At 34.9% G+C, this 21,756-nt stretch overlaps 3 protein-coding genes and 1 pseudogene across 3 annotated transcripts; 2 read left to right on the top strand and 2 right to left on the bottom strand.

Moving 5' to 3' along the window:
* The first annotated feature begins 1,628 nt into the window (after window positions 1–1,628).
* Window positions 1,629–5,447, top strand: LOC125658857 (uncharacterized). Its single transcript, XM_056158313.1, has 5 exons — window positions 1,629–1,813; window positions 3,365–3,505; window positions 3,587–3,737; window positions 3,849–3,950; window positions 4,409–5,447. Exons 1-5 carry the CDS (start codon window positions 1,710–1,712, stop codon window positions 5,282–5,284), a joined length of 1,374 nt encoding a protein of 457 aa, XP_056014288.1. The 5' UTR covers window positions 1,629–1,709; the 3' UTR covers window positions 5,285–5,447.
* Window positions 5,448–5,652: 205 nt separating this feature from the next.
* On the bottom strand, window positions 5,653–8,562 carry LOC125660726 (uncharacterized). Its single transcript, XM_048892541.2, has 8 exons — window positions 8,290–8,562; window positions 8,100–8,197; window positions 7,894–8,019; window positions 6,849–7,003; window positions 6,606–6,718; window positions 6,343–6,482; window positions 5,984–6,199; window positions 5,653–5,901 (listed from the first exon to the last, which is right to left on the bottom strand). The coding sequence occupies exons 3-8, from the start codon at window positions 7,931–7,933 to the stop codon at window positions 5,669–5,671; spliced, it is 897 nt and encodes a 298-aa protein (XP_048748498.2). The 5' UTR covers window positions 7,934–8,019; window positions 8,100–8,197; window positions 8,290–8,562; the 3' UTR covers window positions 5,653–5,668.
* Window positions 8,563–8,739: 177 nt separating this feature from the next.
* LOC125673337 (cerebellin-3-like) lies at window positions 8,740–10,678 on the top strand. Its single transcript, XM_048909879.2, has 3 exons — window positions 8,740–8,779; window positions 9,957–10,126; window positions 10,237–10,678. Exons 2-3 carry the CDS (start codon window positions 9,958–9,960, stop codon window positions 10,623–10,625), a joined length of 558 nt encoding a protein of 185 aa, XP_048765836.2. The 5' UTR covers window positions 8,740–8,779; window position 9,957; the 3' UTR covers window positions 10,626–10,678.
* A 7,498-nt stretch (window positions 10,679–18,176) lies between these two features.
* LOC125676390 (uncharacterized) lies at window positions 18,177–20,351 on the bottom strand (annotated as a pseudogene).
* Window positions 20,352–21,756: the final 1,405 nt, after the last annotated feature.

The following is a 21,756-nucleotide window of genomic DNA, read 5'->3' as shown; positions in this document are numbered from 1 at the left end:
GTCCAATTATAGATAGATAGATAGACAGACAGATATTCTTAAAATATCACGTTTTATTCTTTTTTACGATCTGGTCACGGTTCGGCATAACATAACACATAAGTATGGATTGGAGTATGACAGTAAATTCTAAAAATATAAGTAATAAGAGACTTGGAACTAATTTAAATGATCTGAATTCGTTGATTTGGTTCACATATTTTTCCAAACAGAAGACCAGTTCAAGAACGTCTATCAAAAGTTCTGTATGAAAATCTAGATGTTTTGTTTTTATAGTAATCCAAAAATTTAATTAGAATCCCCAGTTTTTAAAGTTTTATCTTAAATACTGAGGTAAGGCATAGTTACTTGCGTGCAATCTTAAAAACGTATAATACTCCTAATATCTAACCTTAAAACTCTCAAATTCTATATGACAAGTTTGTCCGTATATTAAGTGCAAAAAGTCATTATTTACATGCATTTCTAATCTACGAGCTTTACATTTTTCTATATTGTTAGAGGACATTTGTGTGTCTTAATTGACAATGACTGATAGACGTTCTAAACAAGATCAGAAAAGCATTGGTAACACACATTGGTAATTGTCCAATCAAAATTAATTTACTCAATTGTAGTTCCATATATTTAAAAGAATATTTTTTTCCATGCGCGATTTTTTCACACTTATTGTTTTCTCTGAATTGTTGTACCCCTGATTAGGAAATTTCGTGTAATTTGAAGACATAATCAACTGTTTACAATGGAACTATTTGGTTGCAATATCCATAATCAAGTAATCCATAATCATAATCACACGCACTGAACTTTGAAAGTATCACAATTGTGTAATAATAAAGGAATGTCCTTTCAGTGTAACATGGAGAAAATTCGGGACTTTCCATGTTGAGGTTAGTCTCCAAATCCGTTTGTTGAAAGCCTTTGTGTGCAATATACTGGTTACATTCTCTACCCAGAGTTCCGTGCTCTACTCGTGTAAGAGAAGCTTGCGTAACGCTCCCTATGGTGAGAGAATGATACTGATTATACACCAGGATATCGCACAAAAAGGTGTGCAGCAGACTGACCGACGGAGAATGCACTGCTATATTCCGAAAGACACAATCACGAAAAAAAAAAAGAATTCGGCTGCTAAATAATTGTAGATCACATCGGTAACACTAGCAGTTCAGTTCAAAACAATGTGAAACCGGAAAATTAAATAAAACCAAGCGTGGCTTAAATCGATAAGGATAGTGTAAAACTAGTAATTGGAGGTTGTTGTAAAATAAGTTATATGTAGCCAAATAGGAATAATTAGTACAAGGAAAGATTAATTGGTGCTGTAAAGTAAAATATAATACAGAAATCTCGATGCTCATTATATAGGATATTAAACATATTTGTCCTTGATGTAAAGTGTGCATTAATACATTGGTTCATATTTTTTAAGGAATTCTTTTCTACCCCCCCCCCCCCCTCAACGCAACATTCTTCAAAATCTCTGACCGTCGAAAGAATATAGAGTGTGATCATGGCCATGGGTTATGTGAAATTCTGAAATTCGGATTATTATCAAAATTTCGATATAGTAGGTAGTTTTATTACAGTTCATGTTGTTGATTGCTACTGAAGAGATTCAAGACTACATAGGGCGAGAAAGTCTCGAATTTACGTAACTTCCGGTTTAGGCACTGGAGATAAACAAAGACGCCACGAGGTTTTTAGGAATGCTGTGTTTCGTTACTGGCTGTAATCACCAGAGTTTGAGAGAAACTTGTAGTTTCTACAGATTTCCTAGAAAAAGTTTGAAGCAGTGGGAGAAATTGTGCAGGTGGGTAACGTAATCATATTGCAGGCGTGTTGTATCCTACGTGGCCTGGAAGAGGGGGGGGGGGTATTATATTGTACATGTATCAACTTTCACTACCATTTTACGTTTCTTTTACTACTTTTAATTCAAACGAAGTGGGGCACTGGGCCGGTAATCGTATTTTATCATTAATATACCCTTGTTAAAAAGGTGGGGGTTCCCACCTCTTACATGTGCTTACAAACTTGTCTCCAACACCTAGGGTACAAGACTGCCAGTCTGATCGACTTGGCTCAGGCACCGTCCCTTGGTACCCTCTGTGTTTGTGACAACATTGTATAATATTGTTTTACTTTACCTCCCATATAGCACACTTATTGTACAGTACATTTGCAATCAATATTGTGATGAGAATTCAATACATGTCAATGTTGAAACCCTTAACATGTGCATGGTACACATGTGTAAATTGTATCATGTAGTTATAATGTTTAATTGTTAATTTGTACATGCCCCCTGAGGGCCCTAGATTGGTGAATAAATAAATAAAATAAAAAATACAAGTGCAATATGCTTTGAAGATTAAAAGCACACTCTACCAGTCTCTAAGCCTAGTGCTTTATGTGTGAACAGAGGATGAATTGTATTTTCTTCTTGAATGTCCACTATATAATAATCCCAGAGGAGAACTTTTGGATAAGATATTTAAAACCTTTCCAAACCTAGTACTGCTTAACAATACTGATCTGTTTACATGGATTATGTCAAAATGAAGATCCTGAGTTTGCTGTTTTATTATGCCAATATTTAATTGTAAATTTCAATACAAAAAAACATCATACATTTACAATATAGTTATGTGTTTCTTGACTTTTATTATTGGATATATAATTGAATTGAAGTGCACATAAATGAGGAATGCTACACCAGAGAAATTTGATATGTACAACAATATCTTAAAATTAAAATCTTTCAAATTTACGTTATTTAGTAAAAAAAAAAAAAATGCAGTTTTAGTCAGCATTAGTAGAAAGCAATCTGAGAATTTTTTGTTAAAACACCCTAGACTCGAACATGCAATCTACAGTTCAGCAGTCGGTGTTAACATATTTTCATCCATGTTTTAAAAGGAAGTATGTCATTATGACGATGTAGAGTACCTCCTTCATCAAGTTATTGTGCTCAATATGTGTAATTGAATTGATTCATGCATCAATTAAAGTGATGAGAGTAAAAAATAATTAATTTGATGTGCACATCAATTCAATTACAATTATTGCAAGCAATACTTGAATTGATGATATCTTCAAATAATTAAAGATGTCTTCAGTTATGCGAGTTAAGTGTTAATTTAGTGTTTCATAATAATTTACATTGTATATTAGACTTGTTGATTTTAAATACTCATACGTTTAATATATATGTAATGAATGGAACATATACTTTTTTAAAAGGGTCCTACTTCTCATCATATATCATTTCTTTTTCACCTTGCTGTATCCATATATGCAGATGTGTTCTATTTAAAGTTGACATAAAAGTATAACTGTTATACACCTTATTAATCCACAGGAGAAAAGATAGGACAGTGACCTCATCGGACAGAATATGTAGCTGTCATTTCAAAGATGGAAGGAAGGAGAACGGCCCAACCTTGTTTCCTTGGAACCAGGGTACTTACTTTGACTTCCAGGATCCGAATACAATTTCACGGTAAGTAAAACAGTTGATACCTGATCTATTTTATAAAGTGATTTGTCTTCCACCATTTACATCAGTTTCTTCTCATTTTAGACATCAATCCAGACAAGCTGACCCTTGTACAGAAGAAGAGACTGAGACAGCTGTTACATGTAATGACAGAGAACCTTTGACTACAAATGAGACTGTTGATCTGGAGCACACTTATATGCGGTCCTATACATCTCTTGTACAAGAGATCAAGGTGATTAATTTTTAAAAACTTAAATCTTTTTGGTAGATTTAGATGTATGTATATCATAATTCACCTTAAATGTATGTTTAAAATAATCAGCAATGATGGTTTATATTGAAGGGACTTGAAAAGCAAATTGCAGAGTTGCTGACAGAAATTAGTTACCTCCAGTCCAAAAAACATCCTGTAACAGTTGCCAAAATAATGGAAAATGAAAAGAAGGTATGAGAAATGAATTCCAAAATGATTGATATAGTTCTCCTTACAAATTACTTAGTTCCCAAAGTGTTTTTATTCAATTTTAAGATTTAAGGAGGTATACTACACCAGAGAAATTTGATGTAGATGTAAAGTGGAGGAAATGTACAACAATATTTTGAAGTTGAAATTTTTCAAATTTACTTTATTTTGTAAAAAAATACAGTTTTAGTAGAAGGTAATCTGAAAAAAATTTAAAACCCCTGCTGGACTCGAACCTGTGACCTACAGTTCAGCAGTCGGTATTCTAACCTACTGAGCTACTCGGCTAGGTTTTTAAATGGAAAAGGAAAACTCAAATATTGCTGATATCGAATTTTTCATCCATGTTTTTAAAGGAAGTCAGCCATTATGATGATGTAGATTACTACCTTAAACACTATATGAACATTTTATAGCTATAGTTTACCTATTTATTTTAGATGATGATGTACACCTCTTTAAAACCAGAGATATTTAGCATCATAGACACAACATTACAGCGGTTCCCTCTGGTATATGTGGATGGGTGGACTCCAAGTGCTTTTTCGAGGTCGGACCAACTTTTCATGACATTGATGAAACTGAAGCTGAACTGTCCCCTCCTTGACCTTGCCGAACGATTCTGTACCAGCAAAGCCACAGTACATAATATCTTCATTACCCATGTTTTTGCTTTGCATGAAGTGTTTTTTGTAGGCATGATGGAAAACAATATGCCATCTCTTCTGAAATGCAAGTCATCAATGCCATCAAGCTTTGGAGATTTCAGTTGCTGTCGTCTGGTAATTGATGCCACAGAGGTGACGCAGGATGTCCCTGGTCAGGACATGGCAGCTCAATCCCAGACATATAGCTCATACAAAAATCGACACACTGTAAAGGCAGTAACAGGTGTTGCTCCTAATGGAGCAGTTGTGTACGTTAGCAAACTTTATCCTGGCAGTACCTCAGATGTGGCTATAGTGGAACACAGCAACATGTTAGCTAAGTTATCGCCTGGGGACATGATCTTGGCAGATAAAGGTTTTACGATCTATTCACTTCTTCCTCAAGGTGTTCACTTGAATATTCCCCCATTCCTTAAAGATAAGGGACAATACACACCAGCTGAAGTTCAGGTTTGCAGAAAGATAGCTCGTTCAAGAATCCATGTTGAGAGAGTGAATGAGAGGATAAAAAATTTTGAGATTCTTTCACATATTCCCCAGCAATTTCGCCACATTAGCACAAAGATTTTTCAAGTTTGTTCTATGCTTGTAAACTTTCAAGATCCAATGATCGCTGAAATTGCAGATAATTACACTTCCAATCAGTAAATTGATATGGTTGTTTATCTCTTTCAATCTATAGAGAAGAATACTATGTGGTTAACTGGCAGGTAAAATGTGGTGTACATTGTGTTGATATTCATGAATGAAGTACATGTACTGAAATGTAAAGGAATGCACCTCATTTTATTAAATGTGCATAAATGTTCAACCAATCTAGTTGTTTTCTATTTCAATGTCTAATTTCAACAAGTTAAGATAGTAATCTATTTTGCAGTGTGTGTTGTTACTAAAAGAGAGCCATCATGGTTTAATTGCCATAACTTTCGAGCATAGGTCTATTTTGAAACCTTTCACCAGCATTTGGTTATGTTTCAGCAACATGAGTTTATCAATATAAGAGAAGAAGAAAAAACTAAATAAACTGACATTTTACTTCTGAACAATGGGGATTATTTGAGTGAAGTAAAAGTCAATAAGTTTTGCAATGTTCTGGTCCCATGCACTGTCTTGAAGAACCCTAACTATGGCAATGTCCTTGGTGGTCCACACAACAAAGTCACAGGCGGATTTGTTCTGAATATGTAGCTGTCCCTGTACTTGATTGTAATAGATGTGATCTTCCTTTAGCTTGTACATCTGTCTGCCATCATGAACCTGGAAGTCTAGCAATATAAAATTCATATGAGTCAATGAATTTTTTTTCAATTTGCTATAGGAGATAACTAATTCAAGAATATGAAATACCTAAACAGAAGTCTTTGATTGATAAAATGGCCTCAGGAATAGTCATATTCCTGGCACTGAAAGGACATTTAACTTCCAAAATATCTGACATCAATTTCATTGTCTCCAGTATGTCTGTCAGTTGAGCTACTTGATGGTTATATTTATGCGTTGCTGCACGGCGGATAATCCCATCAGGACTTGCCCCTAAAACACCACTTTCATGTAGCCACACCCCTGAAAAGGTTTGGACACAATGTTGTGTATTGACTTATAAAATTGTATACTGAGTCTGTGTATTTTAAGCAAAAATATGAAATAATCTCTTGGTATAATGTAGCATTTACTGTAACATAACTATCATAAAAAGAAAATTATACCTGTTTCTTCAACAACTGCATCACCGTATGAGCAATACTTTGCTTTGGCAACTGACTCATTGTTGATACCCCATAGAATGGCATCTTTTGTTGACAAATCATAAGAGCCCAGAACCTGTTTGAATAATGATGGAGGAAACCTGAAACAATATTACCAAAATGATTTAAATACACATTGAGGTGTAAAACATACTTTAGGATTTATTTTCAACATGATCAATCTGATTCAATATTAAATTTATTAAAGAAGAATGACGTTTTACCTATTTCGTCGGATAGCAGCAAGCACTTTACCAAAGTTGGATGCAGTTAAGCGGTTTTTCCTGACCAAAGCCCAAAGATGGTTGTTCCTCTGCCCAACAGTCAATTGTGCAACCTGAAATTACACGAGTTATTCTAATGTTATTTAAATTTTTTCTACTAAAATATTTTTATCTATTGCCTTTGAACTGACTTCATCAATTTTTTTTTTACCTAAGGATATGACTAACTGTACATGTATCTACCTGCTCTATTTTCTCCCTTTGGATAGCAAGATTTGTCTTCAACCACTGTATCTTGTCTGTAGCACTAGTGTAAGCTTCTCCCAGCAATAAATCTTCTACATAAGGAATATCCAGTGTAGGGGATGGGGGTTCTTTTGACACTATCCACAGCATAGCTACATGTAAAATTTGTGTTCATGAATGATTTACAATCAATTTATGAATAATTATTCATGAAATTTTAACATCAATAGAGAAATGTGAGTTTTAAACTATATATATATGCTAGAAGATAATGATTTCCAATTTAATACAATGTACAACATGTTTATGTTTTATGCCATTATTGATAAACTTAAGTGATGGAATGTTGCATTACAACAAATAAATCTTCTAGTAGGAAAATAAACCTCAAAACAAACTTTAGAATATGATACATGATAATAACAATAAAAATGAAAACATGTACCAACTGCACTCAAAGCCCATTGTTGTTAAAGTTTTGATATGATGTAAAATCACACTTTTTTGTTCAGCATAAAACTGAACTACTTAATATCAATAGTCCCTATTATAGGGTAGAAAATCCAGCATTGAGTATTTGTAGGCCCAGTATTCAAATATGAAACAATTGAACATTTTAAAACAAAAACGAAATCACCAAAAAAAAAACAACATATTTTCGAGCATAATCTTAAACCTGAAAATCGACCAAGAGCATTAAGTTTATCACACAGGAAAGCAACATCTGTATCATCAACTGGTCTTGATGTAGCCCTAACAGAACAAAGTAATTAGATAGCATATTAAGTCTCTTGAACCCAATACTGTTTAGAACAATGCAAGAAAAATAAATAATTTTAGAATATAAAAATCTATTATATCCATGGGACATCTAAAGTTCACTCCATATAACCGTAATACCAGCATAAAAAGATAAGCAGATGATTTTATCAACAAGTTTATAATGATAAATAGTTCAACTACCCATTTAATTGACACACTATTTCATAAAATATGATACTTTAAGATAATTTGTTTACTTTCTTCATATTCTTAAGAATACCTGTAATTGGCCACTTTTTGTGAAGGTGGAAAAAGCTCATCCATAGTGGTTGTTTTCTTTGGTGGTGCTTTCTTAGGATGCTGGATCCAAGAAGCCCTCACATCCGTCTTGCTAACATTCTTATAGCTAAATAGAATATTATAAAGTTTTATAACTATTCATATATTAAAAAAATCTAAGGCATGCATACTTTCAACATTTCATACCCATATAAAAGGAGAGATGCCTTGTGGTGACATTTATCCTGCCCGTTCACACAATCACATATGCTGTCAGAAACTGTGTGATTATCCCCTAATGTGACCTAAATGAAGGAACAGAATGAATACTTTCTGACAAGTTAAAAAAAATAATTAGTAATGTTGAGGTGAAAATTGACACAGAACGTGCACTTACACTGACGTGGTAACTTCTGTCTCTCATACTGGCGTGAACTCTTCCCTGGGCGTAATTAAGTTCGGGATCGAACATAAACTTTAGTACATGGTCTGCTTTTACCGCTAACTCGGACTTTTGATGAAGTTTTTTGGTTCCAGACACGTAATTCAACCAATATAGGATGGAAAATGCCATCCTGTTATCTATTTACCGTTACCACGTGGATTTGTTTATCTCCAGTAGCTAAAATCTCGTTCAATCTCGTCAAATTACGCACTTCCGCTTTCTCGCCCTATTGTATTTTACAGTCACTTGTTCAAAACTGAAAAATACATGCCGGGTAGTCTATATAGATAAAACAATTAAACATTTACAATAGTATCAGCTGCCACAAGCTGTCACTAATGGTGTGTTAGCATGCAATGAAAAATGTATAAAAGTACGGTGGTTGTGTCATTGTCTATCACTGCCTGAACGTAGTTACAGAGCTAGTTATCTCAGCAATAAGGTAAGTACAAATGTTACATGTAAGAGTTGACAGTATTTAGGGAGATGGTTCATATAGGCGAAGCCTGTTGCCCAATCCCATCAAATTATTGAAGGAATATTGTTTAAACATGTAAAGCCGTCTCTTGACAACTTGAGCGTCCAAAGTTTCCTTCGGGTTCCTTTTCAAATGAATACATACTTAATCCCTGACCCAACTTTAAGTGAAATTGTCAATGTTAATACCTCCCATGCTGCATGTTTATTATACAATGATGTCCCCCATATGTAGGGTGAATGTTTTATATTTATAAATCAGCAGACATTTTTGAAACTGTAAAAGTCAAATTTTGTCAATTCAATGATTTTTTTTTATGTAATATGCTGTTTATCAAGAATGTGCGATTTTCTGATATCGACATGTATGCCATCTACGTATAGATGGCTATATAGGCCCTATACAGTTGTGAATACAACTACTGATTGAATTAAGGGGGGGGGGGGCAATACATGCCCCCATACAGTTGTGTATACTGTTATACTGATTGAATTAAAACGGTCGCTCTATAGACCCCATACAGTTGTGCATAGAGTTGCTGATTGAATCAAACTACCAGATGATTTAATGCAGTTTTTCTACTTTGAAAAAAAAAATAATAGTGCGAGTATGGAGTTCCGTTAACGGATTCGTTGTTCCCACACATTTCCTACTGAGCTGAGATTGTAGTGGTGAACAGTTAGATATATATTATTAAGAACGTCGAAAATCATACTCGCTAATCCTGTTGTTTTCTTTTTTCTGTAGTCAAAAAGAACAAATAAAAAAAAACACCACAAAAACCGCGTGTACTTAAAACTACTAGTATTCAAATGTACTCTCTGAATGTAAGACTCCCGTTAAAAAGTTCATTCAGTGTCATGTGTATACAACTGAAGTACTTCTCAAAACCTTAAATTTCAAAGTATGCTATGACAATTTTACTTTTCCTTGGCACAAATATCCCATACATAGGTTGCTATTGTATGGATTATGTAGTTGGTCTGATTTTTGTTATATACCTGTAATTTTGTATATATTTAGAGTATTTCACATATTAGTTCTACTTCTATTGCAATTTCCCATCACTACATATAACACTTATCATCCATGTAAGTATAATCATTTCCGTATCTGTTCTTTAATGTTATCATCATTACAGAATGACGTCGCCAGTTTTCTTTGTTATCCTGTGTACCATTTGCGGTATCACTGCTGCTGATAAAAAGTCACCACGGCCCAGTCTGAAAACATTCAGAGATGATTATGCCACTGTTGTTAAAACATGCGAGACTGTCGGTTATGTGAAAGACAAATGTAAAACCACCAGAGGTAAATCTTTATCAGCAACACACTGTACAATTTTGACTTTTCATTAAGCTTCCTAAGAATTAAATGTAATTAATTCAAGAACGTTCAATTAGTATTCAATTTGATTCCAGGACACTCCATCGTAGCATTCACTGCCAAAGCCAGTTCTACACACTCTATTAGTGGTGAGACCAGCGCCAAGTTCAACAGTGTAGATCTAAACATAGGAGGTGGCTACAACGCCGCAAAGGGGATCTTCACTGCACCGAAATCTGGGGTCTATGTCTTTGAGTGGACAATAATGACGGAAGTAAACAAATACGCTTACACCGCTCTGAAGGTGAACGGCAAACGGAATGCTTTAAGCCATTGTCATAATAACAGTCATGGAATTCATATGTTATGCACTAAAATGGCCATTGTAAGAATGAAAGCAGGACAAAGAGCCTGGATTTACAGTTTTTCTGGAACCTCCAATATACACGTTAATTATAGTTCATTTGCTGGTTTCATGTTATAAATGTCGACATGTACACAAAAATGAAATAAAGAGGAAATATGAAAGCACATTGATACGTGGAATACTTTCATTACTTTTCAACTAGATTACAATATTCCCACAGTAGTATCATCTGACTACTGTAGAGTCATTTAAATTCGTGGGGCCAACTTTCGTGGATTGCTGAATTTTTACGGGTTGGTGGGGACGTAATTTATATATTTGTAAGATTCTTGTAAACTATTTATCTTTATTCGTTGGGTATGTAAATTCGTGGGTGAGGGGTACCCACGAACTCCACGAAAATTGAGCCACCACGAATTCTAATGAACTGAGATACTTTAGGCCAACTTATTTTATCATTTGTTTTACGGGAAATCTTCTTTTTTTTTTTTTTTTAGAAAAATTGGGTCGTGGCCGAAAATAAAAATAATAAATTCAAGCAGTCGGTCCAAAAAAAATAAAAATAAAACAAAGATGGATGAAAATGTATTTTTTCCCTCCAAATTCTAGTTCTACTTCAAGCATGCTGCACTGTCACTGCCCTACAGCTCTTAGTAAATTACTTGTTTATATGTCATCATTTAATTAATATATAGATCGTTTTCATTGTGGAGCAATTTCATCGAAATTTCCTGTCATAGATTTTGTTACATTCTCAATTCTTATCTGTCTTTTACGTGTACTTTTATAAACAAACAAGTATTGAAAGTTCAGGTTGTGTCAATGAAATATTTCAGTGATAACGCTACCCAAAGTCTTGCAAACCTGGAACATAACAGTGTAATCTCGGTTAAGATTCCGCTCGGCTGGATGCACATCTGTCCAAATAATCTCAGCTGATGTCCATGCACGTCAATGTCACCCTCCTCACCATAATATTTCATAAAAGCCACATAATCGCCCATCTCGTTAATGATATCACTAACTGAGAAAGTGAGAGTCACTTTTTAGATCTGTGAATTTGTCATTATGGTCAACAGTAACGATCATGAATCGCGATCAAAATGCCTCATGTCATGAGGGCTGACATATTTAATTAATTTTCCAGCTAAATATCATCATACGTTTCAATGTCTCTGATTGGATGATGACTGTGGAATCAGCCAATGACATGTCTCCTTTAATAAATACGCTTATTAGTCTGGTTCTCGTCCCTGCCATTCATTGATCACTCCAAACGAGTAATCGCGGAGTGGCGGGCATGGGAACCAGACTGACGTTTTATTTTTTTCCTCATTCAACAAGGAACGGTCGGTGGAAGGAATAAAAAAAAAAAACAATAAATAGGTACTTTTATTTTTATTTCAATTTTGCCTAAATTTGGGTCGGTACTCCCATAATTTAACAGATATTTTTAAAAAGTTGGCCTTACACTGGTCAGCATTACATTTCATAAAGTGCATTCAACGCTTCATTTAAAGTATGTTGGTGTGAAGCGCTGCTGTTCATGCCCTAATGTATTTTCAAAAATGAAATTAATTTTCTATATTTACATTTTATCTTCATTTCTGTCGGAATTAATAATCGTTAAAATAGTCGTACTATATTTATCAAGATTCCTACGCACATCGTTCACATTCATGAGGTCAAAAAAGTTTTGCAAGTTTATTCTGTTCTCAAGGCGTATTTCATTTAATATATAGCTATATATTTGAATTACTTCTAAAAGCATATGATTTTTTTGTCTGTTATTATTTACTTTTATTAAATATGCTACACGTTTTGTCTGTACACTGCAGTAAAAAAAACGCCCACCATCAATTAAGAAAATGAAGATTTGGTGAAAAAACATTATGAGGCACTCAAAGTAGAGGACTCTAACCACCCAGTTCCACCTCAACCTCCAACGATTGAGGAAAATGAAGTGTGGAGGATTATTGAGGTATTCCAAGTAAGAGGCTATTTCACTTACACCCTCCCCTCCCACGAATTAGTACGTTGAACATTAGACGAAACATCTTGTTTTGTTTGGATTTTTGTTTTGTTTTATTGATGTTCATCTTCTTATAAAATTATCATAATTATTTTTGCGTGGCAAAAAAATCTGAAGAATCCAATTTTCCATTTTTCTTCTTCCTCCGCCCCCCCCCCCCTCCCCACTGACCCTCCCTCTTTGAAAAATGACAAGACATGCCTGGTTATTACAGTTTACGTTGCTACACATGTATATTGATTGTATGATGTAGAATTGCATCCGTTTTGGTAACGTTTTCCCTCATTTACACAGTGTAAGGAATGCTAAACCAAATCACAAAATGAGTTAAGGAAAGAATTTATTATTTTTTCGTTGGATGGAGTTTTACCACGTAAAAAAGACGGAAAACTGCATCATTGAGCTACGCGCAGTGATGCAAAAGTTTTCCGTCTTTTTTTCGTGGTATACTTCCATCCAATGAAAAAATAAAAAAATCATTCCTTATCATTTAATATTTTAAAACATTGATTTTATATGATAAAACATTATTTGATTTGAGTTGAATGAACGAGTTATTCTTGGACTACATTCTATGTCATTTCGAGATGGGGTAGTAATTTGTGAATACACAACTTTAAAAAAAACTAAATCTGTTAGGCCTAATGATGACTTCCACGAACTGTTGTTTACTGTTGAGCAAACGGGTTTCTTGTGGACTGAAGAATGCTGTTTTAAAAGGATGAGTTAGAGATAAGTCCTGTTGAGAGAAAATTGCAGGAATTTTGTTGAGTGGAACTGGAATTAAGTGCAAAGTTCGATGTCGGTACTAATGGAAAGCGTGAGACACGTGCATAATCAAAATGTGGGGTGCCGGGTAGGGTTCTCTTGAGGTTTGTCACGGCTTACAGGTGGACATGTGAGTGTTACAAATGGTTTTTCGAGTTTTATCAGTGAATTCCTAAGGCTTTGAGAGCTGTTGTAACGTCGTACGGAAGCCTCGTTTCGGTGTCCACTGATAAACATATTATGCCGGAGTTCGAAACCACAGTCGTTAAGGGCTACGATATCTCTGAGGCAGTGTGCGGTGTATTTGGTATTTGGGTTTGTGATATGAGGGAAATTGTCGCAAGGTGCAAACTGGAATATTGTCATCCCCGGTTGAATACATTTAACTCTCAGCCCGGAATTGCAGAAGCAGACGTGTGATGGTTGGGTTTTTTTTTTTTGGGGGGGGGGGGGAGGGGGTGTCCTCAAATAGCCATCTTTATTTCATTTTGCATATAGATCGATAGAACTGTAAGGTTTTACTTTTCATGATTCCCTAATCTATATATAAATACGAAGCATCCAACATTCCAATAGAAAGTAGTTCCGGCCATTTATTTTTATTTTTTCGTTGGATACGATATTCCAATAATTTTTCAACCAATGAAAAACGTGTAACATGTAAAATTAAATGATATGCATTAAGACCAACATTATTTTTATCATTTTTAAGCGTGGAAACTTCATTAAGGAATATACATTTTACAGTTTACTAACTTATTACCTGGCAATATTAGCTCAATTTCTATTGACTACGCAGGTCACGTGATTCTTAGTCTGTTGCTTCCTTTACATACTTTACGTAATGGTGAGGTTCACTGATTTAACTGAAAATGAAATACAGAATTTATTGGATGCGAAGCAGAAAATGAAAATATAATAATCAATTAGGATAATGGGTAATGTTTTCTTTTAAACTAAAGGACACGGTGAGAAATGTACGGTGACAAATGTACGCAATCACACTGTAATGTTTAAAGTTCAAAGTCAACAAATGTTCATTGAGATTGATTGTTTGATTAAATATTGTTTAAAGTCCCTCTCGAGAATGGAGACGTTACCAAGGCCGGTGAAGGGCTGCACATTTAGGCCTATGCTCAACGCTTACGGCCTTTGAGCAGAGAGGGATCTTTATCATACCACACCTGCTGTGACACGGGGCCTCGGTTTTTGGGGTCTCATCCGAAGGACTGCCCCATTTAGTCGCCTCTTACGACAATCAAGGGGTACTGAGGATCCCCGCGGGAGTGTTCATTGAGAAAAAACAGCATAAAGAAAGGAAGTTATAGACTGTGTCCTCGGACAACATCTGTTTTGTTTGACCCTACGGCTTCGGGCAATAGATCCGTCCTCGGGTCAAACAAAACAGGTGTTGTCCTTGAAACCAGTCAATAACTGTATAGTATTTATAAATCAGTAATATTCGTGTTGAAGTTTTATTTGATAAAATACAATGTCAATATACTATTATGCATAAGTGGTATTCGCAAAAGGCAAAGGTATATTAAACATTTTTTATTTTTTGATTAGTAGTATCAATATCTGTATGGTGACGAAAACAACATTACATAATTCATACCGAATCCATACATTGATTTAGATATCAATAGAAACAAAACTGCATAGTTCTGGAGGTTTTTTCTAATGAGTCTGATAAAATTAAAGGAAGTGAACATGAAAAAACTCTTTGTTGCATAATAAACTTAAAAGACCTCCTGAAACTGAATACTGTGTCCTAAATCTAATTTGCTTGTTTCTATTACGAGATTTGATCAATTAAACACTCTACGTTAAAGGTTTATGGAGGTCATCCATTATTTCCCAGCATGCATCTGTGTTCTGACGTAGATGAGACACATTGCTGTTGACTGGGGCACTGTTATACAGGATTCATATTAGAATTGATGCATAAGGTTTTGGAGCAAAAAGAATTGAAATCAAATCTAATTACAACGCATTAAAAAAAAAAAAAGAAAACAATCCCGCAAAATATTTCCAGCTCCTCCATTTTCTGAACTTACTCAGAAGCCCTGTATATTTCAAGATTCCAATTCCATTAATCATATTAGATTTTAAAATATTTGGGGATAATTAAGGTACGTGACTGCGTCATAAAAGTACTGCAATATAGGCATGTAATTTGTATATTTTATAATAATTGATGTACATGGACCACAGATAAATTTTGGAGATGCAATTTACAATTATATTTTTTATTTACATAAAAAAATACATATTTAGAATCTGTACCAGAGTCTGAGGTTTTAAGAAATCCTTCATAATTGCAGTGCTCTTTAGGAAATGCTCCCTTAATTTATATCACAACAAATGAGGGTAAAACTACTCTGACCCCCCCCCCCAGAGGCTGACCACGTCTGACCTACAATGTAGTTGATAAACTGTCTGTGGACCATAAATCTTGATAGCTTGTCTGCAACAGAATTGTTACTGTATTCTATTACATGTGTGTGTAATACGCAAGATCGTAAATACCGAGTTAGCGGAACTCTCTTGTAAAGAAGTCCGGAAAAGCGTGTCGATCTTGGGCATTTTTTGTTTATTTAAACATGGCATCGGAAGACTATTTAACCTGTTCATTCCACAATTAAAAGCATTTTTAAATGAAAGGTGTGTGAAACGTCTGGATACAGGAAAAAGGAACTGAATTTGGCTCGTGAAGCTACATGTTTTGACGCAAGCTCTTCTCAGCTTTGGGAATATCCTGGCTGACAGCAATGGGAAAAAATCCACCTAATTTCCTTTAAAATCTATCATTTGTGGATATTTCTGCGTATTAGGTTTCTTTCTTGAATCATTACTACAGTCTAATGCAATGCTATGATAATGCACCATTGTTAAAATCAGGTGAATCAATCACGACAAAAGTTGCAGAACTGGTATTATTTACCAACATGCCCAAATTCTCGCATACTCTGGGTCTCGCGAGACTTTGAAAGGGGAAAGTAAAATTTAAAACCAAGACGGAAAAAGTAGTCGCGATCTTGCGTATTGGAAAGGTTTACACATAAATGTCATGTTATATTTGAATTTTAATACTTGTGAATACAGAAGGTATTTTTCATTTTCGTGTTTTTCTTACTTGTTTAAAAAGTTGTTTTCCAAGTCCTCTGAGACCCTTCCTCTCTGGATACATAAATCCATGGATAAATGTAATCCGTATCAATTATAACAGGATTTCGACACACCATGTTAAAATAAGGGTGTATAAAACTGCTTTTTATGTGTATATCTATGTAATCTGACACAAAATGTTCAAACTCATGACAACAAAGACACCCCTTGAATGTAAATAGCTAGAATTTCCACAATCACACCAATCAAGGAAAATCCTCCTCTCATTAAAATCAACTGCTGGTGAAGAAGTATTATTCGGAGAAACAATTTTGTCCTCTGTAGCATCAGGTTCAAACTGATATCCCATATTTAATTCACTTAATGCTGATGACATTTTAACGTTGATGCTTATAATGTGCAAAATATACACAATGTATCCTACTGATGTCAGCATCAGTGCTGCCCTCTAGTGGATGCTAAGAGATAACCCAGCAGGGATGTAATGATTTTTTTCAATATGGCAGATCCAAGGATTGAAAAGATTAGTTAATCTTAATGAAATATCTCCTTACCGAAAAAAGCTACATCTTAGTGATTTTCAAACTTCATTATATACTTCAAAATGACAAATCGAAACCCTTTGTCACATTTTCATGTTCACTTCCTTTAAAAGAAAGAAACCTGCAATTGCATTCAATCTGATTGTAGATGCACTTCAAAATGAATTCACTTCTTTCTGCTCTGACCGAAAGCAGAGGTTTCTAGTGATACTAATGCTAGAACTTCTAAATCAAGTGATTTTATTCTACCCGACGTACTGAATAATGACGGTTTACGTGATTTGAGAGAATTATAATAAATAAAATTTATATAGCGCCTAATTACATAAAGCAAATTACTCTAAGACGCTTTTAAAAGATAGAGATGAGGAATGCAACAATAAAACACAATAAAACACAATTAAATGAAGTTGAATAACAGTATGACATAAAATCTTTCATCCGTATCTAAAAAGTACTCTAAAATGTTTTAGGACGGTACGCTAAAAAATACAAAGGTCAAACTCTCCGCTTAGAATTTCTAAAACAGAGTGTCGGGGACAGAGGAATTCCATCATGATGTGTAACTCAGACGAAACGGTCTAACTTAAAGGCTGAAAGAGCTTAAAACAACGCATTGCTAAGAGTTATTTGATAATTTTATTTCTCTCAACCTTATGACACAGTGCTGTTGTAACAAAATACACCGCTTTAGACGGATAAGATCACTGATGATTTGAACGTTTGAACTGGTCACGTGACTGTTACTTGAAATGGCAGAGTGGCGCGGTTGCTTGTAAACACCGATTTATACTGTATCTTAAGTAGAACACTCTCAAAGTGCTTCAAGTGATAAGTATTGAGTAAAATAGGAAAACTCGAGCACTTCATGAGAATCCAATCATATTTTTTATTCATTTTTTTCTAATTTTCCCCACCTCTTTCTCAATATGAATTCCGATGGTTGAATCGTTAACTCTACAAATACTCGTAAAACATTCCGCAGTGCACCCTACATCGCTCAAACAACGAATGCGAGTATTAATTCTGATTTCATCACTGCTCGCGAGATCTCACTTAGGATATAACAGTAGATAATACAATATGGTGAATATACAGTTCACAAGTAAATAGCATTCACATATAAATATAAGTAGAATCCAAATAATTTTCTCTGAGAAAACCTTCATACCACTAAATTCAGTAGTTGCCTTCTCCTACATATAATACCCAGCTATCATGAACTATGACTGGAAAGCGTTAGGGGGTTTGAAACAGTCACCAAACTTTCCGAAAATAGTACATTAGTACATGCATTAACATTCCCGTCTTTCGTAACTGACACATTTACCAACATGTCCACTACTCCAGCATTTCCGAATATCTTTTGATTCGAGAATATCTATTCAAGGACATTTCACTTCACCACCCAACAGGCTCCATATTTCCCAGAAGAGCTTGTATTATTTGATATTAGAGTAATGCCACACCCACCTCTAAAACTGTGCGCTGTGTCCTCTTCAAAATATCTAAAAGAAATGAGATATTTCCTAAATCTATCCGACATTGATGATGTTGTCACATGGTTGATTGTCTACGACTGAGATCCTGGATGAATCTAAAGACCAAAACAAATAATCTATTCTCAAATCAACATCTACAGCCTTTCATCCTTTCAGTGTATTCATTTAACCCTTCCATAGAACGATTCTGAACCCAGGGAAGCATAAACCCATTATATCACCAAATGTTTTTCCAACAGCATGACTTAACAAATAACCTTCCCATCTGGAAGCTTCTTTAAATCCAGAGACAAACACATAGCCAAATTATTAGCACGATCACCTGAATAAAATAAAACTTTAAAGAAAGTAAACAAATCTATTCCAATACTTAAAGACTTGTTCTTTATCATTTAAACGCAAACTCAATTTCTCCAACGTGTTGGTCTAGAGATTAGAGCGTTCACCCCACATGCGGAAGGCTGGGGTTCGAATCCCCGCCGCGACAGACCTAAGTCGTTAAAACATGTACATGTAGTGGCAGTTGTGAATGTCACGAGTCCTCGGAGATGACCTTAAAAACGAATGTGGCGTCGGTGGCCTAGTGGTTAGGCCGTCAGACTCTCGACCAAACTATCGTGGGTTCGAGTCCTGGCCGCGTTGTGTTCTTGGGAAAAGCACTTTACATGAATCTCCTCAAGTGTAAAAGGGGTACCTGGCTATAGACAGTGAAATATATTGTTAGAATGTTAGTGCTCTAGCGCTTGTAATGGCAGCTTGCATTGTATGCTTCCTAGGAGGCTGAGAAAGTTCTAGATTGATATAAGGTCTGCCAGGGTAATAATGCATTGTAAAGCGCTTTGAGCACCATACGCTGGAAAAAGCGCTATATAAAACCAATCATTATTATTATCATTATTATGTCCCGTGTCACAGTAGGTGTGGTATGCCAGAGAACCCTCACTGCTCAATGGCCTTAAGCGCAGAGCAAAGGCTTAAATTTGAAGCCCTTCACCGGTCTTGGTGACGTCTCCGTATGAGTGAAAAATTATCGATCAAAACGTCAAACAAGATACAATCAATCAATCCACAACTTGTTGAGAAAATACACTTGATCTGTTTTGCAGACACCTTAGACATTGCCTGTTTTAGTTTTTTGCATCAACCTACCTTTTCAAGAGATGTTTTTTGCCTGATTACACCTCTCCAAATGTTTTGAACCTTCTCATGGTTCAACTTACCAATTTCATTGAATTTTGTCTGAAACTGTTTAATATAAGAAACAATTGTTCCTGCTGCTAAACGTTTTGGACAAAACAAGAACTAAAACTTACAATTCAAAAGCGTGGGCAAGCTAGATCATGAACTCGAGTTCTGCCAGCTTCGATAGAAATAATCTAAAATCTGCTGGTATTACCTCAAAGAGATTCTTCCCCATTATTGTTTCAAAATCCGTCTTTGATGTCAATTACTTTGACAGTATGATTTGAATCAAGCTATTGAGATAAGTTATACGCCTTTCTATCGAATAGGATGACATTACACAATCCCTCTGCTCAGCATTCCTAAATGTGGCGTAAACATTAGCATCACCAAGCGGTACTACCTAAAATATAAATAAAACAGGAATTTACTTCTGAAAAACCATCTAACAACAATTACTAGTAAGTCACACAACAATCCACGCTTTGTACCCACAAACCCTGACTGGGAATACCAGTAGTAGAACTCTTTTTTCTTTCTTTTTTCTTTTGCAGAGTACAAACATATCCACTGCATACCGATTAGACAAAGGCACCATACTGGTAGGGAAGAGAACCCTTGTACAAACACTCACCATTAGTTCCCCAGGTAATACTACAAGGGAGAGAAAAAGCCTAAAAGACATGGATTTTCCTCGGATGTCCTGAGAAATCCATAAAAACAACCACTCCAATCTTTCAAGTTTTCTAATAACCCACTCTCCTGGGGAAATTTGTGGATTGATATATTAATATGTTCATTTGCATATAGATAAGCTCGCTTTAACAGTAGTTCCTTCATATTACTTATATAAATTGATCGGACATGACAGCTAGTATTTAAGGTAACTTTCGCAAATTGAGCAATCAGTTTTTAGTAGCAGGCTTAAAATGTATATTCTTTTTTTAAACTAGAAATATGTCCATAGGAAATAAAATGCCCCGCCCGATATGATATTTGTAATGCAATATGAAAATAAGGGACCCATGAGTGACTTTGGCCTATATTTATAAAGAAGGTGTGGCACGTCTCATGTTAATTTCCCAAAAGGTGTTGCATGAAAGATCAATAAAATAATCCCCAGTTTTTAAAGTTTCATCTTAAATATGGAGATAAGGCATTGTTACTTACTTGCAATTTTAAATACGTATAATACTCCCAGTATGTTCTCTTAAAACTCTTAAATTCTACATGACGAGTTTGTCCGTATTTTAGTGCAAAAATGTCATTATTTACATGTATTTTCAATTTACGAGCTTTACACTTTTTTGTATATATATTGTTAGATGACATGAGTATGTCTTAATTGACAATGACTGATCGACGTTCTAAACAAGATCAGAGAAGTATTGGTAACACACATCGGTCAAAATGAATGTACTCAATTGTAGTTCTATATATTTAAAAGAATTTTTTTTTTCATTTCTAATTTTCCCTTATTCTTTTCTCTTAATTTTTGTACCCCTAATTAATAAATTTTGTGTTATTTGTAGAAATAATCAACTGTTAAATTTGTTTACAAAGGAACTATTTGATTAAAAATTACAATATCCATAATCAAGTTTACATTACACGCACTGAAGTGTAAAAGTATCGCAAACATGTAATAAAGGAAATCACTTCCTTTCCGTGCAAAATGGAGGAAATTCGGGGCTTCAGTGTTGAGGCTAGTCAATCTCTACCCAGAGTTGTCGTTCCTTGCTCTCACTTACACCCAGAGTTGTCGTTCCTTTCTCTCACTTACACCTCTGTTAATGTCTCAAAATAAGCAATGTTATTCAACAGGTAAATCCACTTTTTTACAGCTAATAAAATTAAGAACTATTTTTATAAAATATCGGAAAAATGCTTGTCCTATGTATAGGCCTGGTGCAATAGAACTACCCAATATCCTCGTTTCAACCCAAATATATGCTTCTTGTATCACAAAAAGACTTGACATCTGCTCAATATTTATTTATTTACGTATATTTGTGTAACTGAAGTCAAAACCATACTTTATTTGAGCATACGTGCCATTTTACAAAAATCTTGTAAAACCCTTGAGACGT

This window comes from Ostrea edulis, chromosome 3 (genome assembly GCF_947568905.1).
Source record: "Ostrea edulis chromosome 3, xbOstEdul1.1, whole genome shotgun sequence".
Lineage (NCBI taxonomy): Eukaryota > Metazoa > Mollusca > Bivalvia > Ostreida > Ostreidae > Ostrea > Ostrea edulis.
The sequence above is the reverse complement of the archived record's forward strand: the minus strand, read 5'-3'. Positions and strand labels throughout refer to the sequence as shown.